Here is a 22,347-nt window from a genome sequence, read left to right as displayed (position 1 = left end):
TGCGTGGGGCGCAGCGAGCTAGGTTGCTTGACCAAGTGCATCATGACCTGGAGAGCGTGGGTCGCCGTCGAGGATGGAGAGAAGCGGCCATGAATCAAGTGAATTGGCGAAATATTGTTGGCGAGGTTTCATCAATTGGTGTAGAACCAAATACAGGGGATAGGCAAAATGATTGAGATAGGCAAAATTTTGCCCAAATTCAAATGCTTATAACTTTATGAAAAATGAATGAAATTGGATGCATCTGGAAGCAGTCGACGGCAGTTTTAGGTCCAGTTTAGGAACTTCCTTGGCCTGTTCCTAATTGACCACTTCCCCCAGGGCACCTGGAACGTTCTATAGAGTGGTCTGTGCATCTAATGGTTCTGAATACGCTGCAGGAAACATCATTTTTAAGGTTGGTGTCCGCTTGGATATAACTCCGGATAATATTTACATGATTAGAAGTACAAACATGACTGACCATGCTTTCCGGAACCAGTTTTACGGAAATGGTCATATTTCTGAAGATTTCCAACCAATCTTAATGCGTCCGGTGGCATTCAACTTCCTATTAGTTCTAGTTTCTAGGAAAATTGCAAACATCTATCTAACTTTACACCACACAAAAATACAAGCGACAGAAAAAATGACATTTGGACATGACCTCAGAAAATCCGGAACATCTCCGGTGTCCAGTGGCCAATATGCATGGCCAAGGAAGTTCCTAAAACTGGACTAAATTTGCCGTCGACTGCTTCCAGATGCATCCAATTTCATCCATTTTTCATAAAGTTATAAGCATTTGAATTTGGGCAAAATTTTGCCTATCTCAATCATTTTGCCTATCCCCTGTATATAATAATAATGTTCTCCATAGTTTGAGAATAATCCAAAATTACTATTATTGATTTCAAGTTTTCGATTTGAATGACAACACTGTTCAATTGCCATCATAATTGCATGCATCATAAGAAAATTGAGAACATTGAGATATAATATTAAAAGATAACGAAATCGAATGTGAACCAACTTTAAAGTAAGTGTTACATTTCATACAGTCTACTGATACTTAAATGTTCATGTAGCTAGCAATACTGTTTTAAAAGAGTGAAGAAAAGTTTAAAATGACAAATTCACCGCAAGTTAGCTTCCAATTTTAACCCGTTTTCAATGTGTGATTCAACATTGCTTTGCACAGTTCAAGTAAAAGCTACGAAGCATCAATATTTTAATTTAGCTGCAAGTTATTCAAGTCAAGACTTGAGCAAAGTTGAAGCATGCTTTTTGTGTTATTCCACGTGTTTGGAAAAGTAAAACACAATTGTTTTTTTGTCGCTGGTAACACTAGTAAAACGGAACGAATGTATTGTGATTTAGAGTCACCGCCAGTGCAGGTTTTGCCATATTGCACACTCAGGCAAATGGACTATCGATTAACATAGGAACCCCTTATGAAAATTCGCCAGAAGAAATCGGGCTAAAATTTGAAAACAAAAATAGTTCTTGCGGCAACCTGGAATCGAACCAAGTACCTTGCGATCGATACACTCAGGCAAATGGACTATCGATAAACATAGGAACCCCTTATGAAAATTCGTCACAAGGAATCGGGTTGAAATTCATAAATTTGCCTTATGAAATCGAAATTTGAAAACAAAAATAGTTTACGCGGCAACCTGGAATCGAACCAAGGACCTTGCGATCGATAGGCTCGTGCGTACACCCCGCGCCTACCGACGCCTTGGTGTGGAGTGATGCTAAAACGATAAATAAAGCGTTCGTATCGCGATAATCGTTCCATCTTTCATAAGACAAAATGTATGAATTTCGATAGTCCAGTTCGCTGCAAGAAGGCTCGTGCGTACACCCCGCGCATGTATATCCCTAATTCACGGCAGACCGAAACATAACAATGTTCAGTAAAATTGAAGTGAGCCTCAAACATCATCTAAAATCCTACATACATTGTGACACTGTACGAATGCTCCAAAATGCTTCATGTAGTTGACAACAGAGCTCAAATAAAACGAAGAATAACTAGTTATCTCGTGCGCATCGTACCTTCGTGCTGTGCGTACACGAATTCTCTCTGCTCTTGGAAGTTTTCTTAAAAACTACCTAAAGCAATAAAACAGTACTTTTCAGTGCTACAAAAACAGTACTTTTCAGTGCTAAAATTAAAAACGGTACTTTTCAGTGCTACTAAAACAGTACTTTTCAGTACTATTTTTCTACTATTGATCCCTTTACGATCCTTGTTTGGACCCGTGCCTTCGATTTTTCGTTGGACCCGTTGGCGAAAGCTAGCGGTGGTAATCCTTCTTGGACACCGTCTTGGGAAAAAAACCTTTCGAAGGTCACGTCTTCTTTCGTTTATTAATTAAACATGGTATCAACAACAAACAAAAGGAAGGGTGAATCTCTGAATTCACTACTTCCTTCCAAAAAAGTGGGTTTTAAAACTGTCACTACACGTGGCAAGAATGGAAGAAAGGACGTTTCCCCGGAATGCGAACTTTCTTCCAAGGGTGAAATGAATAATTGTATCGAAATGAGCAATCAGTTCGATGCTCTAGACAAATTTTCCGAACACCAAATCGAAGCAGCCTCTAGCCCAGGCTCTTTGATTCAAGTGAGGAAGCAAAGAGTGCCGCCTATCGTGGTCAGTTGTTCCGAATTTGGGGGATTTAGGCAGGAGATCTTGAACTCCATTAGGGGAATCAAGGTTTCCTTCCAAATCGCAAAGAAAGGAGACTGTCGCGTTTTGCCGGAAACTCTTAAAGATCGTGAGCTTCTTCTCAAACATCTTGAAGAGAAGAAGCACAAATTTTTTACTTATGACGACAAAACCGAACGTTTGTTCAAAGTTGTCTTGAAAGGTCTCTCAAGTGACTATAAATCACCTGAAGAGATCAAAAATGGAATAAATGATTTACTTGGATTTTCCCCAGTCCAAGTAATCATTATGAAAAAGAGAACCCAATCTGGCATTGTTCGGAAAGGGCTTTCTCAAGAATTTTATTTAGTTCACTTTAACAAAAAAGAACTAAATAATATTAAAGCTTTAGAAAAAGCAAAACTTCTGTTTGATGTCCGTGTGACATGGGAACATTTCCAGAAACCTGGAGGAAATTACCAGAACCCCACTCAGTGCCGTCGGTGCCAAAAGTGGGGTCATGGTACAAAAAATTGTTGCATGGATGCTAAATGCATGATTTGCGGAGGTTCTTCTCACGCCAAAGACGTCTGTCCAGTGAAGGAAGATACCACCAAATTCATATGTTGTAATTGCGGGGCTAACCATAAGTCCAATTTTTGGAATTGTCCTTCACGCAAAAAGGTCATTGAGGCTCGTGCCAGGCAGATGAAAGATAATATCCGTTACGATAACGGTCGTTTCCGGAATTTGCCTGGTAGAGTATCGAGCAATGCTCATTTTTCAGTTAACGATCGCTTGATCATGAATCATACCCATCAGGAAGATCATAATCATGCTCATTCACAAACAAATTTTAATCCGTCGGGTAGCCGTTCGAATCTTTCTATTTCGAATGTATCTACCCACGGTAAATCCTTTGCCGATATCGTAGCAGGAAATTCGAACTCCTCCCCTGCTCGATCCATGGGTACCCATTCTACTTGTTTCAAATCAAATGGAAAAAACCCTACCGCCACAGGTAATTCCGCTTCTTCGTCTACCGAAAATTCTAATGGGAAATCACATGACATGTCTGCCTCTGATTTTAATTTTCTAACTGAACAATTGAATCTAATGATTGATGCAATGTTCAAAGCCACCACTATGACTGAAGCAGTCCAAGTAGGTGTAAAATTTACAAATCAAATTGTTATTGGATTACGTTTTTCTAATGGATCCAAATAATAATTTAAATATTTTAAATTGGAATGCTCGTTCTCTGAATGGTAAAGAGGACGAGCTGTTTAATTTTCTTACAGCTAATAACGTGTATATAGCAGTTATTACCGAAACTTATTTAAAACCTGGATCCAAACCAAAAAAAGATCCTAACTTTTTTGTTTATCGCAATGATCGACTTGATGGGGCATGAGTTGCAATCATCATTCATAGGCGTATAAAACATCAACTGTTTTCGTCATTTGAAACTAAAGTTTTTGAAACTTTAGGTGTTTCTGTTGAAACACAGTTTGGTAAATATACTTTCATAGCTGCCTATTTGCCTTTTCAATGCTCTGGGCAGCAAGTTAATTTGCTCCAAACTGACTTGCGTAAATTGACTCGCAATAAGTCAAAATTTTTTGTCATTGGTGACTTTAATGCCAAACATCGGTCATGGAATAATTCTCAAAGTAATTCCAACGGCAGAATTTTATTTGATGAGTGCTCTTCAGGATATTTCTCAATTCAATACCCTGATAGCCCTACATGTTTTTCCTCTTCTAGAAATCCATCTACGATTGATTTGGTCTTAACCGACTCTAGTCATCTTTGTAGCCAACTGATTACTCATGCTGATTTTGATTCTGATCATGTCCCTGTTACATTTCAAATATCCCAAGAAGCGATTCTCAATCCTATCAGCTCCACTTTCAATTATTTACGAGCCGACTGGAATATATATAAAACGTATGTTGACTCCAATCTTGATGTTAACATTTCTTTAGAAACTAAACTTGATATTGACAATGCTCTTGAAACTTTAACAAATTCCATTGTTGAAGCCCGGAGCATTGCAATTCCAAAATGTGAAGTAAAATTTGAATCCGTGATTATAGACGATGATCTTAAACTCTTGATCCGTCTTAAAAACGTGAGGAGAAGGCAATTTCAACGCACTCGCGATCCTGCTATGAAAATTATATGGCAGGATTTGCAGAAAGAAATCAAGAAACGTTTTGCTCAATTAAGAAACAAAAATTTTGAAAATAAAATTTCTCAATTGGACCCTGGCTCTAAGCCCTTTTGGAAATTATCTAAAATCTTGAAAAAACCTCAGAAGCCAATACCGGCATTGAAAGAGGAAAACAAATTATTATTAACTAATTGCGAAAAAGCTCAAAAACTTGCTATGCAGTTTGAAAGTGCGCACAATTTTAATTTAGGACTTACTAGTCCAATTGAAAATGAAGTTACTCAGGAGTTCGAAAATATTCTCAATCAAGAGAACGTTTTCGAAAATGACTGGGAGACTGATTTGGAAGAAGTGAGAACTATTATTAAAAAATTCAAAAACATGAAAGCTCCTGGCGATGATGGAATTTTCTACATCCTCATCAAGAAACTTCCAGAAAGTAGTTTATCATTTTTAGTTGATATATTTAACAAATGTTTTCAATTAGCATATTTTCCTGACAAATGGAAAAATGCTAAGGTTGTTCCAATTTTAAAACCAGACAAAAATCCTGCAGAAGCTTCTAGCTATCGTCCAATCAGTTTGCTTTCCTCCATCAGTAAACTTTTTGAAAAGGTTATTTTGAACAGAATGATGGCCCACATCAACGAAAATTCAATTTTTGCCAATGAACAGTTCGGATTCCGCCATGGACATTCAACCACTCATCAACTTTTACGTGTAACAAATTTGATTGGTTCCAACAAATCTGAAGGCTATTCTACTGGTCTTGCTCTTCTAGACATAGAAAAAGCATTCGACAGTGTTTGGCATGAAGGTTTGATTGTAAAATTAAAAAACTTTAATTTTCCAACATACATTGTTAGAATAATTCAAAGTTATCTGTCAAATCGTACACTTCAGGTTAATTATCAGAACTCCAGATCTGAAAGACTTCCTGTAAGAGCTGGTGTTCCTCAAGGCAGCATTTTGGGACCAATATTATACAATATTTTCACATCTGACTTACCTGAGCTACCTCAGGGATGTCAAAAATCTTTGTTTGCGGATGACACAGGCCTCTCCGCCAATGGACGAAGCCTGCGTGTCATCTGTAGTCGATTGCAAAAAAGTTTGGATATTTTTTCTTCATACTTGCAAAAATGGAAGATTTCTCCTAATGCTTCCAAAACTCAACTAATAATATTCCCACATAAACCAAAAGCTCTTTATTTGAAACCTTCAAGTAGACATGTTGTCACGATGAGAGGGGTTCCAATAAATTGGTCAGATGAAGTTAAGTATCTAGGGCTCATGCTAGATAAGAATTTAACTTTCAAAAATCACACTGAGGGCATTCAAGCCAAATGTAATAAATATGTAAAATGTCTCTATCCCCTTATTAATAGAAAATCAAAACTTTGTCTTAAGAACAAGCTGTTGATATTCAAACAAATTTTCAGGCCAGCCATGTTGTATGCTGTACCAATATGGACTAGCTGTTGTAATACCAGGAAGAAAGCTCTGCAGAGAATTCAAAATAAAATTTTGAAAATGATTCTGAGGCTTCCTCCCTGGTATAGTACCAATGAGTTACATAGAATATCCAATGTTGAAACATTGGAACAAATGTCAAATACAATCATTAATAATTTCAGGCAAAAATCGTTACAATCTTCTATTGCCACGATTAATGCGTTATATGTTTAGGTTAAGTTAGGTTAAGTATATTCAAAGCGTTTTTTTTTTCTCTTATAAGCAGGTGAAATCAACTCACCTGTAAAAAATCTGAACTGCTACGGCAAATGAAATGTAATATGTTGTTAACAAAATGTTAATTAAATCTTAAATTTGTTTTACCAAATTAGGATGATAGTGTTGTCAAATAACACAGAACACCTAGATATAAGAAATGAATGTAATGTTTGGAATGATACTAATAAAGAAATTAAAAAAAAAAAAAAAAACTAGTTATTTCGATTCTATAAGAAGAATGGAAGATAGTAACTTCGATGACTGAGATCAATTGGAATAATGGAAAAGTTTGTGTATCTGTTAGTTTTGTTGAAGAGCAGATACATCACACACCCTGCAGTGAAGATGGCTTTTTGTAAGAATTGTAGAGGTAACGCTTAGCGTATAAGATTGTAGATATATTGATACCTAGACAAGGAATAAAAGAGAAGCGCTGACGTGGTAGCAATCTCAGTCAGTAGCCTTCGGTGTTGGTGCGGAAGAGCCTGGTTGTTTTGTAGTTTTATTCCAACAGGGCCCAGGAACGCCTGAAGGACGCTAAGGCGGCTTCAATGAGGGACCACGTGGAATCACCTGGACAAGGAGGCAGAGTCTCGCAGAGGAGGTAAAGCCTGAAAGGTAGGTGGAGTCTGTACGGGAGATAGCTTGCACGAGGTGCCCAAGAATTGGAGGCCAGGATGCGGTCGAGGCTGGTGGCATGCGCTGACTGATTAGATGACGAGCTCGGAAGAGATGGAGGAACTCGATAGCAAGATGGAGCTGGATTGTGGCGCAGTTGACCAAGACGAGAATGTTGCAGCTGACCAGGAGGAGCTCGAGGCTTGGAGGAGTTTAGCAGTTGGGAGGAGCTCGGTGCCAGAAGGAGCTTAGAGGACAAGAAGAGCTCGGTGCGGTTCGAATAATGTGTGATGAGGAGGAGTGTTGGAGAGCAGATACATCCAGGGCAGGCAATCGTCAGATTCGTCACAGTGCGATGACGAAATAAAAAAAGACATTGTCATCCAGTATAATAACTCTGGCAGGTCGTCGTCTCGTCATCGACGAAAGAATGCACGACGAACATCAATCCAAAATCGTCAACGAACCACTTTGTCTTCATTCCGTTCGCTCCCCTTTCTCAAACGAAGGAGGCGTTTATTGTATATTCGCTTGCTATGCACAAAACGGCGAATGCCATCCCAGAATTGCTTATGTTGGCGATTCAACCCGCACTCCTCAAGCTTCAACAATAGCTCTGTTGGTAAGCGCGTAACGTTGACGATCCAGAGATCGTTTGTTCAATTCCGGACACTTTTTGTTTTTTTTGTTTTTGTTTTATTTTTTCAAAGAAGGCTCATAATCTATCGACGCCACGGTTAATATTTTTAGTCCACTCAGAGCTCCCGAATGAAGATTCGACCGTAACGAAGGAAGCTTCTTTGTTCGTCATGACGCCGGGCCTTTGTGGCGGATAACTGCAGCAAATCGTCATCCAACGCTGGTTGAGTGACGATGACGATTCTTTTTTTAGTTTCGTCGACGACTTTTTCCATTTGACGGTGACGATTACCTGCCCTGGATACATCACACACTCTGTATTGGAGATGTCTTTGGGTAAGATTTGTAGAGGTAACGCGTAGCGTATAAGTGTGAACCTCCAACAAATTACAATGAAACCAAACTAATCGAGTCCCAGCCTTTTCCAACCACAACTTGAATGACAGGCAACCGAATAACGACTAACTGCCCCGTATTTTATCCAAGAGTGGTAGTAGAACGAGCGATGACTTAACACACAGACTACAGACTCGATTAGCCAGTCTAGGGATGTGCAAAATAATTACTACAAACAGAATATAGTCTCTACGGGCCTCATTTAGACTTACACTGGCTTGCATAAGATTATTCCGGGTTATTTGGCCGAATGTCAATTGGCCGAATGAAAATTAGAACTGACGTAACTTTTAACTCGGAAGACTTGAGGTTTTCAGTGAGGTGAATATCGTTATGATATGATTGTTTTGCTCACGTTTTTTGCATGGTGTTCGTTTTACCACCAACCGCTGTTCATTTTACCCACATAGTGCAGGTAAAATGAACATTTGCATCGCTTTTTGATAGCGATAAAAATATGTGAAAATTTAGCTATTTTAGTCTGAATCCATGTCGCTGCTATAGATTACATCCCTATTTTTTATGTTGTGCGATAGAACTATACAAATCTCTCGTTTTTCTATCAGAAACAAGATGATTTCCTTAAGGTGTTCATTTTACCACCCCTTCCCCTAATTGTTCACCGAGTCACTTGGTTTACTGATATACGCAAGCAACGGTGCACAGCTCTATTCACACGTTGCAATCCTAATATTGGACGAGAAACAGAAAGAACAGCCTATGATCAAAAGAAGGAAAAATCTCTTATGAAAATTTAAGCAAATGCGATGCAACAATAGTATAACAACAAAGAACTGCTGATGATTTAAAGAAGGTAAAGTTCCCAATTAAAATATAAGCTGAATTAGTAACGAATAGTAACGAAACCAACACGGAGAACAAACTATAGTGTTCGTAATCATTTTTCCGGTCAATTTAACTATATTTTAAGATTGATTTGGAGATAACTAAAAATATAGTTGAATTGACAGTATATTGTTAAATATAACTATACCATATAGTTCTTGATAACTATATTTTTGATTGAATTTACAAACGTCAAACGTCAAAATTTAACTATATTTTAGTTGACTCAAAGTGATTTTTATTGAGTTCACATTTTTTTGCAATGTTTACTCAGCATTTTGTTCTGCTTTATCAACATAACTGAAAAGATTCGGTGCTGCTTTATCGATCTAAAAAAACACATTGCAAAAATGAAAACAAAGGGCGAGTCGACAAACTTGATATGTGGTCTCCTGCGTGAGAGGTGTTCATCTTAGCACCTACACTATTCCTTGCATGTTAGAAGTAAGTAGATTTGTGAGCATGACCTTCAAGTCAAGGGAGGTGAATGTTTCCGAATAGTGATAATTATCAAAATTATAATTGTTATAAGTAGAAGTGGATAGCTCAATCAAAGAAGTATGTGTATTTGATTTGACGTTAATTTAGTGTTGGCGTAAGTTAATTTTATTTCGAAACAACTATTTGTGCGTAAGTAAAAGTAATTGACAGGATTGTAATCTTAACATACAGAAATTCTTCTGCGTGAATGTAACGAAACCAGTATAACTCGAAAGAATAGCCTATGCTTAAAAGAAGGAGAAACTTCTAATGAAATCATTACAAATCTGGAACCCTATCATACCGTTGGTAGCTCGAGATGAAACAACCATGAGCTTTGAGTCTTGATGCAATGAGTGCAGTTCACAACTTAGTCCGAAATTAATGGGTCAATTTTATCATTCTCTTGGAGCACTTATATAGTGACAAACATTAAGTCCCATCACATCATTAAAGTCAATTAATTAGCTGATTAATTATTGGGTAACACCTAAGCTGCCCATAACTGCATATTTGTAACATTCGACAAAAGTAGGCATTGAGTAAATGGGATACCAAGTTTGCTTTTTATTGCAGTATGGGAGGAAACAAAAATTGATAAAATCATTAAGAATTTAAAAGTGCTTATTTGAGGCTGAAATTTTGTACAACTCATATCGCATATTGGGTGAATAGTCAGAAAATAATTTTGATAGAAATTTCGTTGCTACTGCATTATGAGACTCATGTATAATCTCAATCTGACTGTTATGCGGTTACAATTGCCAATGTGACAAAACAACTTGGTATTTTTTTTCGAATTTTCAAGAACAATCTCACAGATTTCAGTAAGTTGGTCGAAAGTATTTGTCATTTGATGACTCTCCCCGGTAATAACTCGAAATTGTCAAAAATGTCTAATGTGACTATTATGCAGTTATGGGCAGTAAGAATCTTACACATAAGTGTTGTAGTAATTTGATATTTGTTTTGATCGTAATTCGGTCAAACGGCATTCGGCAAAACGATCCGTTCGGCCAAATGGCGTTCGGCCGAACGGCGTCCGGCCAAATGCCCGGACGCCATTATAGATATGTTGATACTCAGACATGGAATAAAAGAAAGGCGACGTTTAACAATTTTAACAAGTTTGGTCTATATATATTTTGATTTTTTGTTTTGAATTTACAATTTATAAGTATGGTTATTTAATTTCGAAAAGTTGATTCTGATTCAAAAAGATAAGCTTTCTCTCATTGGGGAAGCTGCTTCATTCAAGGTTTAAATTGAGACAATTGGGCATTCAAATGAATTTTTTGGTAGAACTGTGCACAACGATCAAAAACTAGGATAAATATTCGAGATATAATTGCGCAGTAGAAACCTAAACGATTGAAATCATCTTTGCATTTCTATGAAAGTAAAACAATGCAGGTCAATTAATTTGATATTCTTTCAACAACTAATCAACCATTCGCCAATTTGAGTTTAAAATTTGATTATTGTTAACCTTTTAATTAGATTTTTATCATCAACCATACCATCTAAAGGCTCAAATGTATAAAAGCCACCACTCTCGTTTATTGAAAGCTTGAATCCTGAGAATTCTACAGTGCAATGTGCTTTCATGGATTACACAACCAACGAATAATCAATCGCTTGGTTTGGTAAACACTTCTACATTATTTATAGTGAATGTACTTTCGACCAAAAATAGCTGTGCCGATCTCAAGAAACACGTAGGGGAAGTGGTGGTAAAATGAACACCGTGCCTTTTACCTTGAGCTTGATTGGCCGCCCGTGGATGCACTCCAGTATCGCCAGATCAGCTGCACTTACACAAGGAACCAACCGAATGACTGCTTGGGACTAACAGGCATCCTCAGTGTATAAGTGCTGGTGATCTTCTATTTTTAGGCAACAATGACACCTGCCACGTCAGAATGCTGACCAATGAGGGGAAGGGGGAGGAATTAATGATGCATTGAACTGACTCCCACGTAGACCGTATATTCCACTGCATCCACGTCAGTTCATGCGGGAGTGTATGGATTGGGGGAAAGGCATTGCAGAGAGGTTTGCTTTTGTGGTTTGCAGACTGCCTATGTATCAGGCGTAAGAAAGGCGTGCGCGTGGAAGTAGGAAGCGTTAGGGAAACGGTTTCTTGTCCGTCTCTGGTTCTAGCGTTTGCTATGGACGAATAGTTTGAGTGTGATATATTTAGAATGGAATATAGAAGCAAGTGAGAGATATACAACTACAAAGTACGAGGAAAGGGACGGGCCTGGGATTGAACCCATGACCTTCTGCATATGAAGCAGAAGCGGTAGCCATCAGACCACCAACCCCGTGCCATCGCTTTTTGATAGCGATGAAAACATGTGAAAATTTAGCTATTTTAGTCTGAATCCATGTCGCTGCTATAGATTACATCCCTATTTTTGATGTTGTGCGATAGAACTAAACAAATTCCTCGTTTTTCTATCAGAAACAAGATGATTTCCTTAAGGTGTTCATTTTACCACCCCTTCCCCTAAGTTCTATCAGAAGCTCTGCTCAGCGCATCCCGCAATGGCTTCGTGCCGCGAGCCGAGATATGTAGGGCAAAGGATAGGAGTATCTTGACGGACGGTCTGGACAATCTGGGAAACAGAAAAGCTACCAGAGGAGTGGCAGGAAGAGGTAATATGCCCCACCTACAAGAAGGGCGACAAGTTAGATTGTGAATACTTTCGGGTGACCACCATTCTGAATGCAGCCTGCGAAGTATTATTCTAGATCACCTTTCTTCGTCTGTCACCTATAGTAGAGTTCGTGGGAAGTTATCGAGCCGGCTTCGTTGACGGCTGATCAATAACAGCCCACACACTTAAAAAAAATTACGGATTACGGTGAAATTTCACCGTAATCTCAACAGCTGAAGCTTCGGTGAAAAATCACCGAACAATCTGTAAAATCTTTGAACGAAACCATAAAGGTAAATAAGAAAATGGCTCAGACCGGGGATCGAACTCCCGACCTACCGATCAGGAAGTAGGCTTGCTACCACTTGGCTAGCTTACACTGCTTGTTGGTGGTGTGCAAAAACTGCAACAAAAGGAAGCTCATGCCTGCCAGAGCGACTGTCACACGATTTCACAGAAGTTCGGTGAAAATAATGCTGTTACCGAAATGTTCGTTAGTAATACTAACTTAGTATTTCACAGGGTTACAGTAAAATTTTTTGTTTCACGGATTTTTTCCGGTAAAATAATAGATTTCACGGATTTTCTCCGGTAAAATAGTTGATTTCACGGATTTTGTCGGTAAAATAGTGGATTTCACAGGAAAATCTGTAATTTTGTTGTTTACAGTTCAATTTCGGTGATTTATTTCACAGGATACTGCGATTTATTTTAAGTGTGCAGATCTTTACTTTACGATAAATTCTCCAAAAATGTCGTGAATACCAGGTCCGAACCTTTCCATCGATTTCAAGGCTGCATACAATACAAAAAAGTAAAAGTGATTGTTACCATGACGCACTCCATAATAAATACTTTGTGGCAATTATAAGATTAATATCTTACGCTGCTTGTGAAAAATGCAATAAATAAATAAACAAATAAATAAACAAATACAATATTATTGACCGGAAAATTATGGAAACAGCTTTCTCGGGAACGATGGAAGGTGTGCAAAATTGTGTGAAAGTTTCAGGCGTACATTCCAGTTCGTTTAAATCCCGCCGGAGACTACGACAAAGTGATGGACTTTCGTGCCTGTTGTTCAATATTGCGCTAGAAAGTGTTGTGTGGAGAGCCGGGCTTAACCGTCGGGGTACGATTTTCACCAGATTCAGTCAATTTTTTTTGCTTCGCGGGTGATATGGACAATGTCGGCCGAACATTTGATAAGGTGGCAGACCTGTACACCCGCTGGAAACGTAAGGCAGCAAAAGTTAGACTGGTGGTGAATGCGTCCAAGACAAAGTACATGCAAGTTGGTGGAGCCGAGTACGACAGGGCTCGACTAGGTTGCAGTGTTGCGATAGAGGTGGTCGACGAGTTCGTCTAGCTTGAATCCTTGCTGACGGCTGATAATAACGTTAGCCGTGAACTACGGAGGCGCATTATCAGTGGAAGTCGGGCCAACTATGGCCTCTACAAGAAGCCGTTGTCAAAAAGATTCACACCCGCACCAAATATATCAAGTACAAAAGACCGGTAGTCCTCGAAGGGCTTGAAACGGGGACGATGCTCGTGGAGAGCCTGCAAGCACTTGGAGTCTTCAAACGTCGGGTGTTAGCATGGTTTTTTGTGTAGGCAGGAAAACGGTGTGTGGCGGCGAACGATGAACCACGAGCTCGCCCAACATTACGGCGAACCCAGTATCTAGAAGGTGGCCAAAGCTGGAAGGATTCGATGGGCAGAGCACGTTACAAGAATGCCGGACAGCAACTCTGCAAAGAAGGTACTCGCTTTGGATCCGGTTGGCTTCTTGTCAGGCGTTGCAGAATTCGCTCTCATTTGAGAATGAAGCACGATCAAAGCAAGCAAAGAAAAACATCCCATCTGTTGCGGTCCACGATCGTCATTGTATCGCAAGGTGTAACAAGTCTGATAAATGGATGCAGCGAGCGAGAGCCCCAACGAGAGAGCGATGATAAAATCCATTTTTCTCGCTTGTTTACCGTTGGGGATAGGTGTTTTTCTTTACTGGCACGATAAACAATCCACGAACTTCCAATAACAACAGTGTCCCCCAGGCTTGGAGCATGTTTAGAGGGGTTTTATCATGCACTACTATCCCCCCAATCTGATCAAACTTGTAGCAGTATACGATAAACAGTCTCTCATAATGTGCAGCATGTTATGATAGTTACAGAGAGCGATACGTGAGAGATTCTCTCAATTTTCTCAGGATTCAATCCCTGCTTCTTGTACCAACCGTGAAGCGCAGCGAGCTAGCTGGGCGGATCAAGTGTGCATCGATTGGGTGAGCGTGGGGCAGAACCGAAGATGGAGAGATGCGGCCACGAACCGAGTATTGTGTTATATGTTTAGATGTCAACTAAATAAATGAAATTTCATCCAAAAAGTTTAGATATTTATGTGCTTCGGTAGAAGTTTCAGAAGTGTCGCGGAATACTTGCCAAGACTTTGCGGAGCACCAAATGCTCCAGGGAGCATGATCTAAAAACCGCCGTCATAGCATAAATCTCGCATAACCTGTGATCTTGCCCTAAAAGCCATTGGTAATCGAGTGTTTAGCTTGTTGTTACCGAGCAAAAGAGTGGATTTACACGTTATTCAACAATGCTACAATAAAGAGAAGATCCTCCTCTATCTCCCAGTGGTAATAGTTTTCATCCTGGGCCATTCATTTGCTTAGAATCAAGGTGCTACACACTGGGTTACCATTGGCTTTTGGGGCGAGATCACAAATTATGCGAGAAATGTTTGCTAATTTTCAATAGAACAACAGTACTTAAATTATTTTGATTTCACAAGAAGACTCTTGGGGCCCAAAATCCGTAGCAGTGAATGAGCAGCAAGGCAGTAAGACCAAGCTGAAGGTCATGGGTTCTTGTCCCACCGATCGAGATTGTTTTTTTCGGGAAAGATATTTTCTCGACTTCCCAGACTATATTGTGTAGTATTGCTGTTTGCATTTGGGATGCAAATCTAGCTTAAACGTCCCCCAAATGCGGTAACACAAAACATTTTAGGACACCTAACAACGATCAAATAAATCACCGCCGGCCTTAAAACTGCATAGCATCACACTTTTCATTTAAACTTTCCTAACCTTCGAATTTGCTGTCTTCTAATGGTTTCAGGACGAATTGCGAAGAAACTGAAGCGGCAGTGTCAGTGCCAACTATCGAATAAGTTGTATTAGTAACTGATAACTATTTGATCAACATTTGTTCTACACTCCATTATTCCTAGAAAATTGTTATCTTGCTGTAGTTTCAATGTATAAAGACTTAATTGCGTCTAGAAGTTGCCATTTAGCGACTGAAATATTAAATTTTCTCCACAACTTTACGGAACATCAAGACCGATGCCTAGTGAAATTGATACTGATTGATAAACCAATCGTAGAAAAAAAAACGGTCGTAAAATGAGGATAACGTGCGAGAACATACCTCAGCTTTATACGGCACAAATATTGCACTGGTTAGGTTTCCCGCGATTCCTGAACCGATGTAGAGAATCGCCATCCGCAGTGGTCCAATGAGCCGCTCTAGATCCGACATCAGCAAATGCTGAAAGGCAACGGTGATTGCTAGATGTATGATGCCTGCGTGTAGACAAAGCGACGTGAAGAGGCGATAAAACTGATCTGGATATTCACTGGCGATGAACGGAAACATCCCGCATACGTCGTTCAGACAGGATACCTGCAAAGGAACCATTCATGGGTATAAGGAACGTAACTGCATCATTATCGAATCGAAACAAACCTGTGAACAAAGCGAGGCCTCCTCATGGAAATATCCAGAGACAAAATCGCAATACTCCCTAGTTGTGATGCGGCATTCACCGTAGACGCCGATACAGCACGGGTGACCAATCACTTCGCATACCATGTGCTCGGCTGTGTGATCCTTGAAGCGGAATCGTTGCGACAATTGATTATTCTTGCGACAGATGGGCCATTTGGTGATGTCATCTGGCCATTCATGTGGCGCAATCGACGCTGGAGCGTCACAGTACTTCGGATCGAGGCCACACACGCTACCGGAAATGCGACCACCTGGGCCGGAATCGCCAGGAGACCACTTTTTCCATGTGGCAATCGTTTTCTGAAATGATAGAGAGCTCAGTTTTACAATGTTCCCAGAATTCAAATATTTCTGTTTAATTCACCGTAGGCCACAGTCCACGCATCGAACAATCCGCCTGAGAGCTTTGAACACAGCCTGAATCGTCATTTCGGATACAACAAGCCGTTTCTCTTTCGTGTTTCCTGGTTTTTGCTATAACATCTGATATCCTTGAGTCTCTCCTCATACATGCTCCATACTTAGCTCCTAAATGTACAATATCCGTATTTCTCAAACCTATCCACACATTGCGAGATTCCCTATGATGAACCTGCAGAAAAAGAACGAGATTTGAAAAATAATGGTCCGGATTACCCCTACTTCAAATACTGACCTCTTGTAAGTTCAAACTGGTGACGAGCACTTGAGCCGTCTTGTCTTCCATCCCCCATCCGACCGGCCCAAACCCGTAGCAGATGAGCGACATAATCAGCACCAGAATTTGAACCGTATTGATCCAGTACGTAAAGAATGGCCTATAATCGTAGCGGTCGTCCAGCAAATCTGGCCTCAGTAACTTAACTTTATTTCCTATTGGTCTCATCGAGTTGTCGAGCACACCATCCAAAATGTGCGAAGAGATTCGTTGACCAAGTGCTCCGGTTGCACCTTCCCGAGCTTGCAGCTGCAGTTCAGAGGATCGTGTTCGCCAGCCGTTGATAATACCACTACCGGTCGCTCCGCCCAATCCACGGTCGCCGTCTGATACAAAAAGTTGGCGTGAATTATCCACGATTTGACCGGGATTTGGTTGCGGGCCGGCACTTGGAGCCGGTGTATCAAAAAAAGCCTCCTCGTCCTGGATGGGCTGGAGACCGTCGCAGTGTTCGTTGTCCTCATTGGTTAGCTCGACGTGTGCTGGAGCAAAACTTCGAGACCATTGCTTTTGCCTTCGCATGCGTTTTCTAGTGATGCTTTGAATCAGAAAAGAAATGCCACACCAGATCACCGTCGGTACCGAAGGCTTTCGTTCAGCTTTCACCACGAAATTATCGGCCCCGTTATCGTAAGTGTATTGTGGATTTGCGCGTTGTCGACGGTTTTGCTCAGTATCCCGCTCATCTTGACTTTGGGCGGGTAGCACGTCAGGTCTATCTACCGGAGGTGCGTGCTCTTCAGCAACATTTTGATTGGCGTTGTTATTGCGATATGAAAAATCGTATTCGTCCTTCAGCTGACCGAAGCGACGAATAGCAAAACGCTTCTGGCGGTCGTCCCATTTGTGCCGTTCGTATTCCTCATTCAGATTATCCACGCCAAAGAATTTGGCTGTTTCGTGTTTCATGTACTCCTTGATACGCTGCTTGCGAGACATGTTTGGTCCGATTGGACGTAAAATCTGTTGTTGAGCGTTACGCTGTAGTGTGGATGCTGGGGAATCGCTCATAGGAGGTGAATGGGGCTGCATGGATGGCCCAGGAAGTGGCGCCGGTGCAACTGGTGCTGGTATTGGCTGTGGTTGCGATGGCTGCGATGGTTGTTGCTGTACTTGAGGTGACTGTTGTGGGATCATTTGCTGCGGTGGTACGGATTGTACTGCTGGCGGTGGTTGCATTTGTTGCTGTGGTGGTTGTGATATAATATTCTGCTGCTGATACTGAATCAATATCGAACGGCTGTTGCTGTTGGTCATGATGCTTTGTTCTGATGAGTGTGCTGACGGTTGTTGAGACAGCGATTGTTGTTGCTGCTTTGTGTGATATCGGGGAATAGTTGAAATATCTCGGTGCTCCATGCTACTGTAGTTTTCCAAGGATATCTGGGGTTGTGATTGTGTTGTGGTCATAATGTTGGATGCAACTTGCTGCATTTGGTGATGCTGTTGCTGAGATTGGGGTTGATGATGATTGTGCTGCGATTGAAGTAGACTATTCGATGATTGAGCTGTAGTGATGGGTGACGATACGGAAGCTGGACTAATCGGTGATTGACGACCTGTTGATTCTGTGGCGGATGAAATGGATAGGGGCTGGGGGCTTATGGGACCACTGGTTTGGGTAGTCTGATGAACGCCAGTGGCTCGACGTAGAGTGTTGCAATGTAAGCATGATGCACTGCCATTTGGTTCGCTCATTACACTAACTGGAGTGGCAACTCGACACGATGTTTGATCTAGAAAGTCAGCACTTGGGGTACGTGCGATCAAATATTCTGTACTCTGGCGGGATTGGCGTCCTGAGTTCACAGCTTGGGAGGACAGTGTGGAACCAGACGCAGAGCAGCTGGGTGTTAGGGAAGACGGACATTTTAGGGGACGAACACGTGGTGGTGTGGCATAGTGATCGGATGTATCGAAGCCCTGGGGTGGTGAAATGGTTTGTTCGTTGGGACACGATTTCACTCGGAAACGGTACGGCAAGGTACTGGTGAGATGATTGTTTCTGTTTTGCGAAGCGTTGACGGCCGTTTGGGTAAGCAGTGCTGTCATCAGTTGGGTTTGGGGCTGGTATGTTGGTTCTTGAGGTGGAGGAGTCGGCACGTAGCGTTTGACCGGGGTGTGAACGTTGGAATTTAGATATCCATAACTGTCGGCAGCTGCGAGAGGATTTGTAGTGTTCAGGAAATGGGCAGGTGGAGGAATGTACCGATCACATTGCGGTGACATGTCTCGATAATTCTCAGTCAAGCTGTGTCGATATCTGAAATGAAGAAAATAATCATGTTATATTTATGCAATCTTCGATAGATTTATAAACTATTTTTTACAAAAATCTGAATTTAGCTATCCGTTGCACAAATTTAATTGCATTCAAGTTTTAAAGCAGTATGCTTTTTTTTAATGATTTCTTTTTTTATTTCTGGGACTCAAATTTTTCTCATAAGACAAAGTTTTTATGTTTAATGTTAATGTTGATACTTTAGACAAATTTTTCAAACATCAAATCGAAGCAGCCTCTAGCTCAGGAAACAAGGAGTGCCGCATATCGTGGTCAGTAGCTCTGAATTTGGAGGGTTTAGACAGGAGATTTTGAACTCCATTAGAGGAATCAAAGATTCTTTCCAAATCTCAAAGACAGGAGGATGACAAAACAAATGTGATCTAGATAATATTGAAACTTTAGAAAAAGCTAGACTTATGTTCGATGTCCGTGGACATGGTGACATGAGCACGAGTATATATGACCGTGCAATTCGTAGTTGGTACTCCGTGATTGACCAGAACAATCGAAGTTGCACAGAGATTTAATGAATGGGGCTTGGGATTAGCTAATCATTCTCAATGTGCCTAAATCAAGTGCTCAAAATTTGAAATACAATTACGGTGCCGGCCACATCCTTACGGTCAACGGAGGAAGGGAAGGAATGTTAGTAAGAAGATCGTTGTTACTAGAGAACGGAAAATCGTCTGTATCTGCACATGGGAAGGATATTGGGTTAGTGAGATAAGGTAAAGATCTGGGAGTCACTTTGGTTGGTGATGCGATCAATGCCTAACCGACTTTTTTTCGTCATTTGAAACTAAAGTTTTCGAAAGTTTGGGTGTTTCTGTTGAAACACAGCTTGGTAAATACACTTTCATAACTGCCAATTTGACTTTTTCCATGCCACTGGGCAGTAAGCTAATTTGCTTCAAACTGACTTGCGAAAATTGACTCGCCATAAGTCAATTTTTTTTGTCATTGGTGATTTTAATGGAAAACATCGCTCATGGAATAATTCACAAAATAATCCCAACGGCAGATGAATGCTCGTCAGGATATTACTCATTTCAATTCTCTGATGTCACTGTTACATTTTCAATTATTTTCGAGCCGACTGGAATACATATGTTGTTTTATCATGAATATCTGTTATCTGTGACCTAGTTTTGAGAAAATCGGTTTTGAAGTGTTTTCACCAATTTTTTATTCCATAGAGTAAGGTGGGGCAAAAGTTCGACCTTAGTGGTATAATCAAAGTTTCCAGGAAAACAATAGCAGTTAAAACAAAACAAATACCATACAGTGAACCTTCAACATATTGGCTATAATTATGCTGAACAAACTTGTGTCAAAATATTTACCCATTTTTAGTTATAACAGTTTCAAAATTAATTGTCTTATTCGAACTTTTGCCCCACCGGTGGGGGAAAAGTTCGAATCTAGTGTGGGGCAAAAGTTCGCTGGCTAAAACACAAAATATCGATCCTTTTATGATAGGCATACTTTACACCTGCCGTAAACATAAGTTTGACGAAAAATACACACTAAATTTTCATCAAAAAATTGCCCAAAACCGGGTTAATTGTAATATACTCAAAAATAGCAGGTTTTAGCAAAACTAAGTGGAATGTAAAATTTTGGTGACAATTTTCACACGATCAGTCAAATTTAACTAAATTTGAAGATAATATGTGGATTTTAGGCAATTTGTAAATTTTTCCGTGATTTTATACATGGGTCGAACTTTTGCCCCACTATGGGCCAAAAATTGTTTTCAAGCATTTATGTAAAAACTAATACACCTCAAAGCAACCTTATGATAGGCCTAGAAACGCCCTTACATAAAATATTGAAAAAGATTTTATCTTCAATTGGTTCCATGCAACGAAAGTTTGACCAAAAATTACAATATTCACGTCGAAAAACAACAAATAGCCATAACTTTTCCAAATCTCAATCGATTTTTATGATATTTGGATTGAAAGTCTCTTACTTGAATAGCATTCGAACCACCATGACTTTTATAAGATTTGTTTTGAATTGAGCTGGAAATCTTAAAAAGAAACTCTTACCCCACTCGAACTTTTGCCCCACTTTACTCTATAAATTGTATTAGAGCCAAAAAACAAGCCAATCATTTATGTGTTTCTTTAAATGTTTTATTATTCTCAACATAAAAAACCTCAGATTTTATCTAGGGATTATTTCAGGGAAACTGTCAATATTTAATTCAGGAATGAAATCAAAATATTTTTACGAATTTCTTTAAGATTGATTGAAGAAGATTCAGAATGATTTTAGGGATACTGCCAAGATATTTCTTTATACATTATTCCTAGTATTTTTATGGGACTCTACCTCACTTGTTCCAAAATACTATCAAGGCTTCTTCTATCGTTCTCTTTTGAGGAGTTTATTCAGAGATTACAATTGAAATACACCAAAGGATTTCTCCAAAATTTTCTTCAGAGATATTTTTGAGAAAAAATGTTAAAATTCTATTAATATTTTTTTTTATGAAGTTCTTTCCCCTCGAAGAATAAATTAAGAAAAAAGTACAAGAATTTCTCAAGGTTACTTCTTAGAATAATATTTGAAAAAATCCTTACAAACTTCTCATTATGTTTTTTGCTAAAACTACTAAAACAACTAATGATGCAATTCCATTGATTTTAAAAATAAGTTTTGTCAAAATTCCAGATACCGTTGGGTGATATTGAAAACATCATGGTCCCTAAGGCCAAATACGACGGCCAAAGTCTTACAAGTCATTTACTTTTTGAATTATTTTTAAATTAGAAACACCTTGAATTGTGGAATACGGCTAAAGGTAGGCCATTTCCTAAGGAATTTCTGCATTTTTAATAGAAGTTTGTGAATTACGCTTAACTGAACATAATAATGATTGTTTTGACAACATAATCGTTTTCTGCTATGTCATTTTTAGTAACAATCGCATTTCTCTTGCTCATATCATTTTCAGAACTCATGTGAAACACGATTCTTTGATCGTGTCATCCATAATCATAAAAATTATTTTTTTTCCAAAATTTGAAAAATTTACGCATGAACGCAACTTGATTTTCGTAAAAACTTCAATGTTCATTAGCTCATGAATAGAAGAAAGAGAATTACCATTCATGCATTAAAAATGTTTCATCGATAAATGTTGATTCGATCTTCTTACAACGAGGGTCATTGCGATCAATGTTACCCCGGATTACGGTACATCAATTCACGCTGAAATTTTTTGTGACATTTGAGATTCTGCTGCGGACTTGATGTCAGAATTCAATAAATTATTGAAGGAATTAATCGAAGAATCTAAAGAAAAATATATACAGGGTGATTACTAATTCCTGTCAGTAAAGTAAATGTTCGTAGA

General features: G+C 39.5%; 1 protein-coding gene across 2 annotated transcripts in view; it reads right to left on the bottom strand.

Annotated features, from left to right (window-relative positions):
• LOC5566906 (inactive rhomboid protein 1) overlaps nucleotides 1-22,347 on the bottom strand; it is a 39,775-nt gene that overhangs the window by 3,054 nt on the left and 14,374 nt on the right. For both annotated transcript variants that reach the window (XM_021849633.1, XM_021849634.1), the window contains 4 exons: nucleotides 16,655-18,959; nucleotides 16,364-16,591; nucleotides 15,958-16,299; nucleotides 15,640-15,894 (listed from right to left, as the gene is read on the bottom strand). In XM_021849633.1, the coding sequence (XP_021705325.1) occupies nucleotides 15,640-15,894; nucleotides 15,958-16,299; nucleotides 16,364-16,591; nucleotides 16,655-18,959 (3,130 nt within the window). The remainder of the gene's footprint in view (nucleotides 1-15,639; nucleotides 15,895-15,957; nucleotides 16,300-16,363; nucleotides 16,592-16,654; nucleotides 18,960-22,347) is intronic.

Source organism: Aedes aegypti, chromosome 3, assembly GCF_002204515.2.
Source record: "Aedes aegypti strain LVP_AGWG chromosome 3, AaegL5.0 Primary Assembly, whole genome shotgun sequence".
In the NCBI taxonomy this organism is placed as follows: Eukaryota; Metazoa; Arthropoda; class Insecta; order Diptera; family Culicidae; genus Aedes; species Aedes aegypti.
This window is presented reverse-complemented; position numbering and strand designations above follow the sequence as displayed.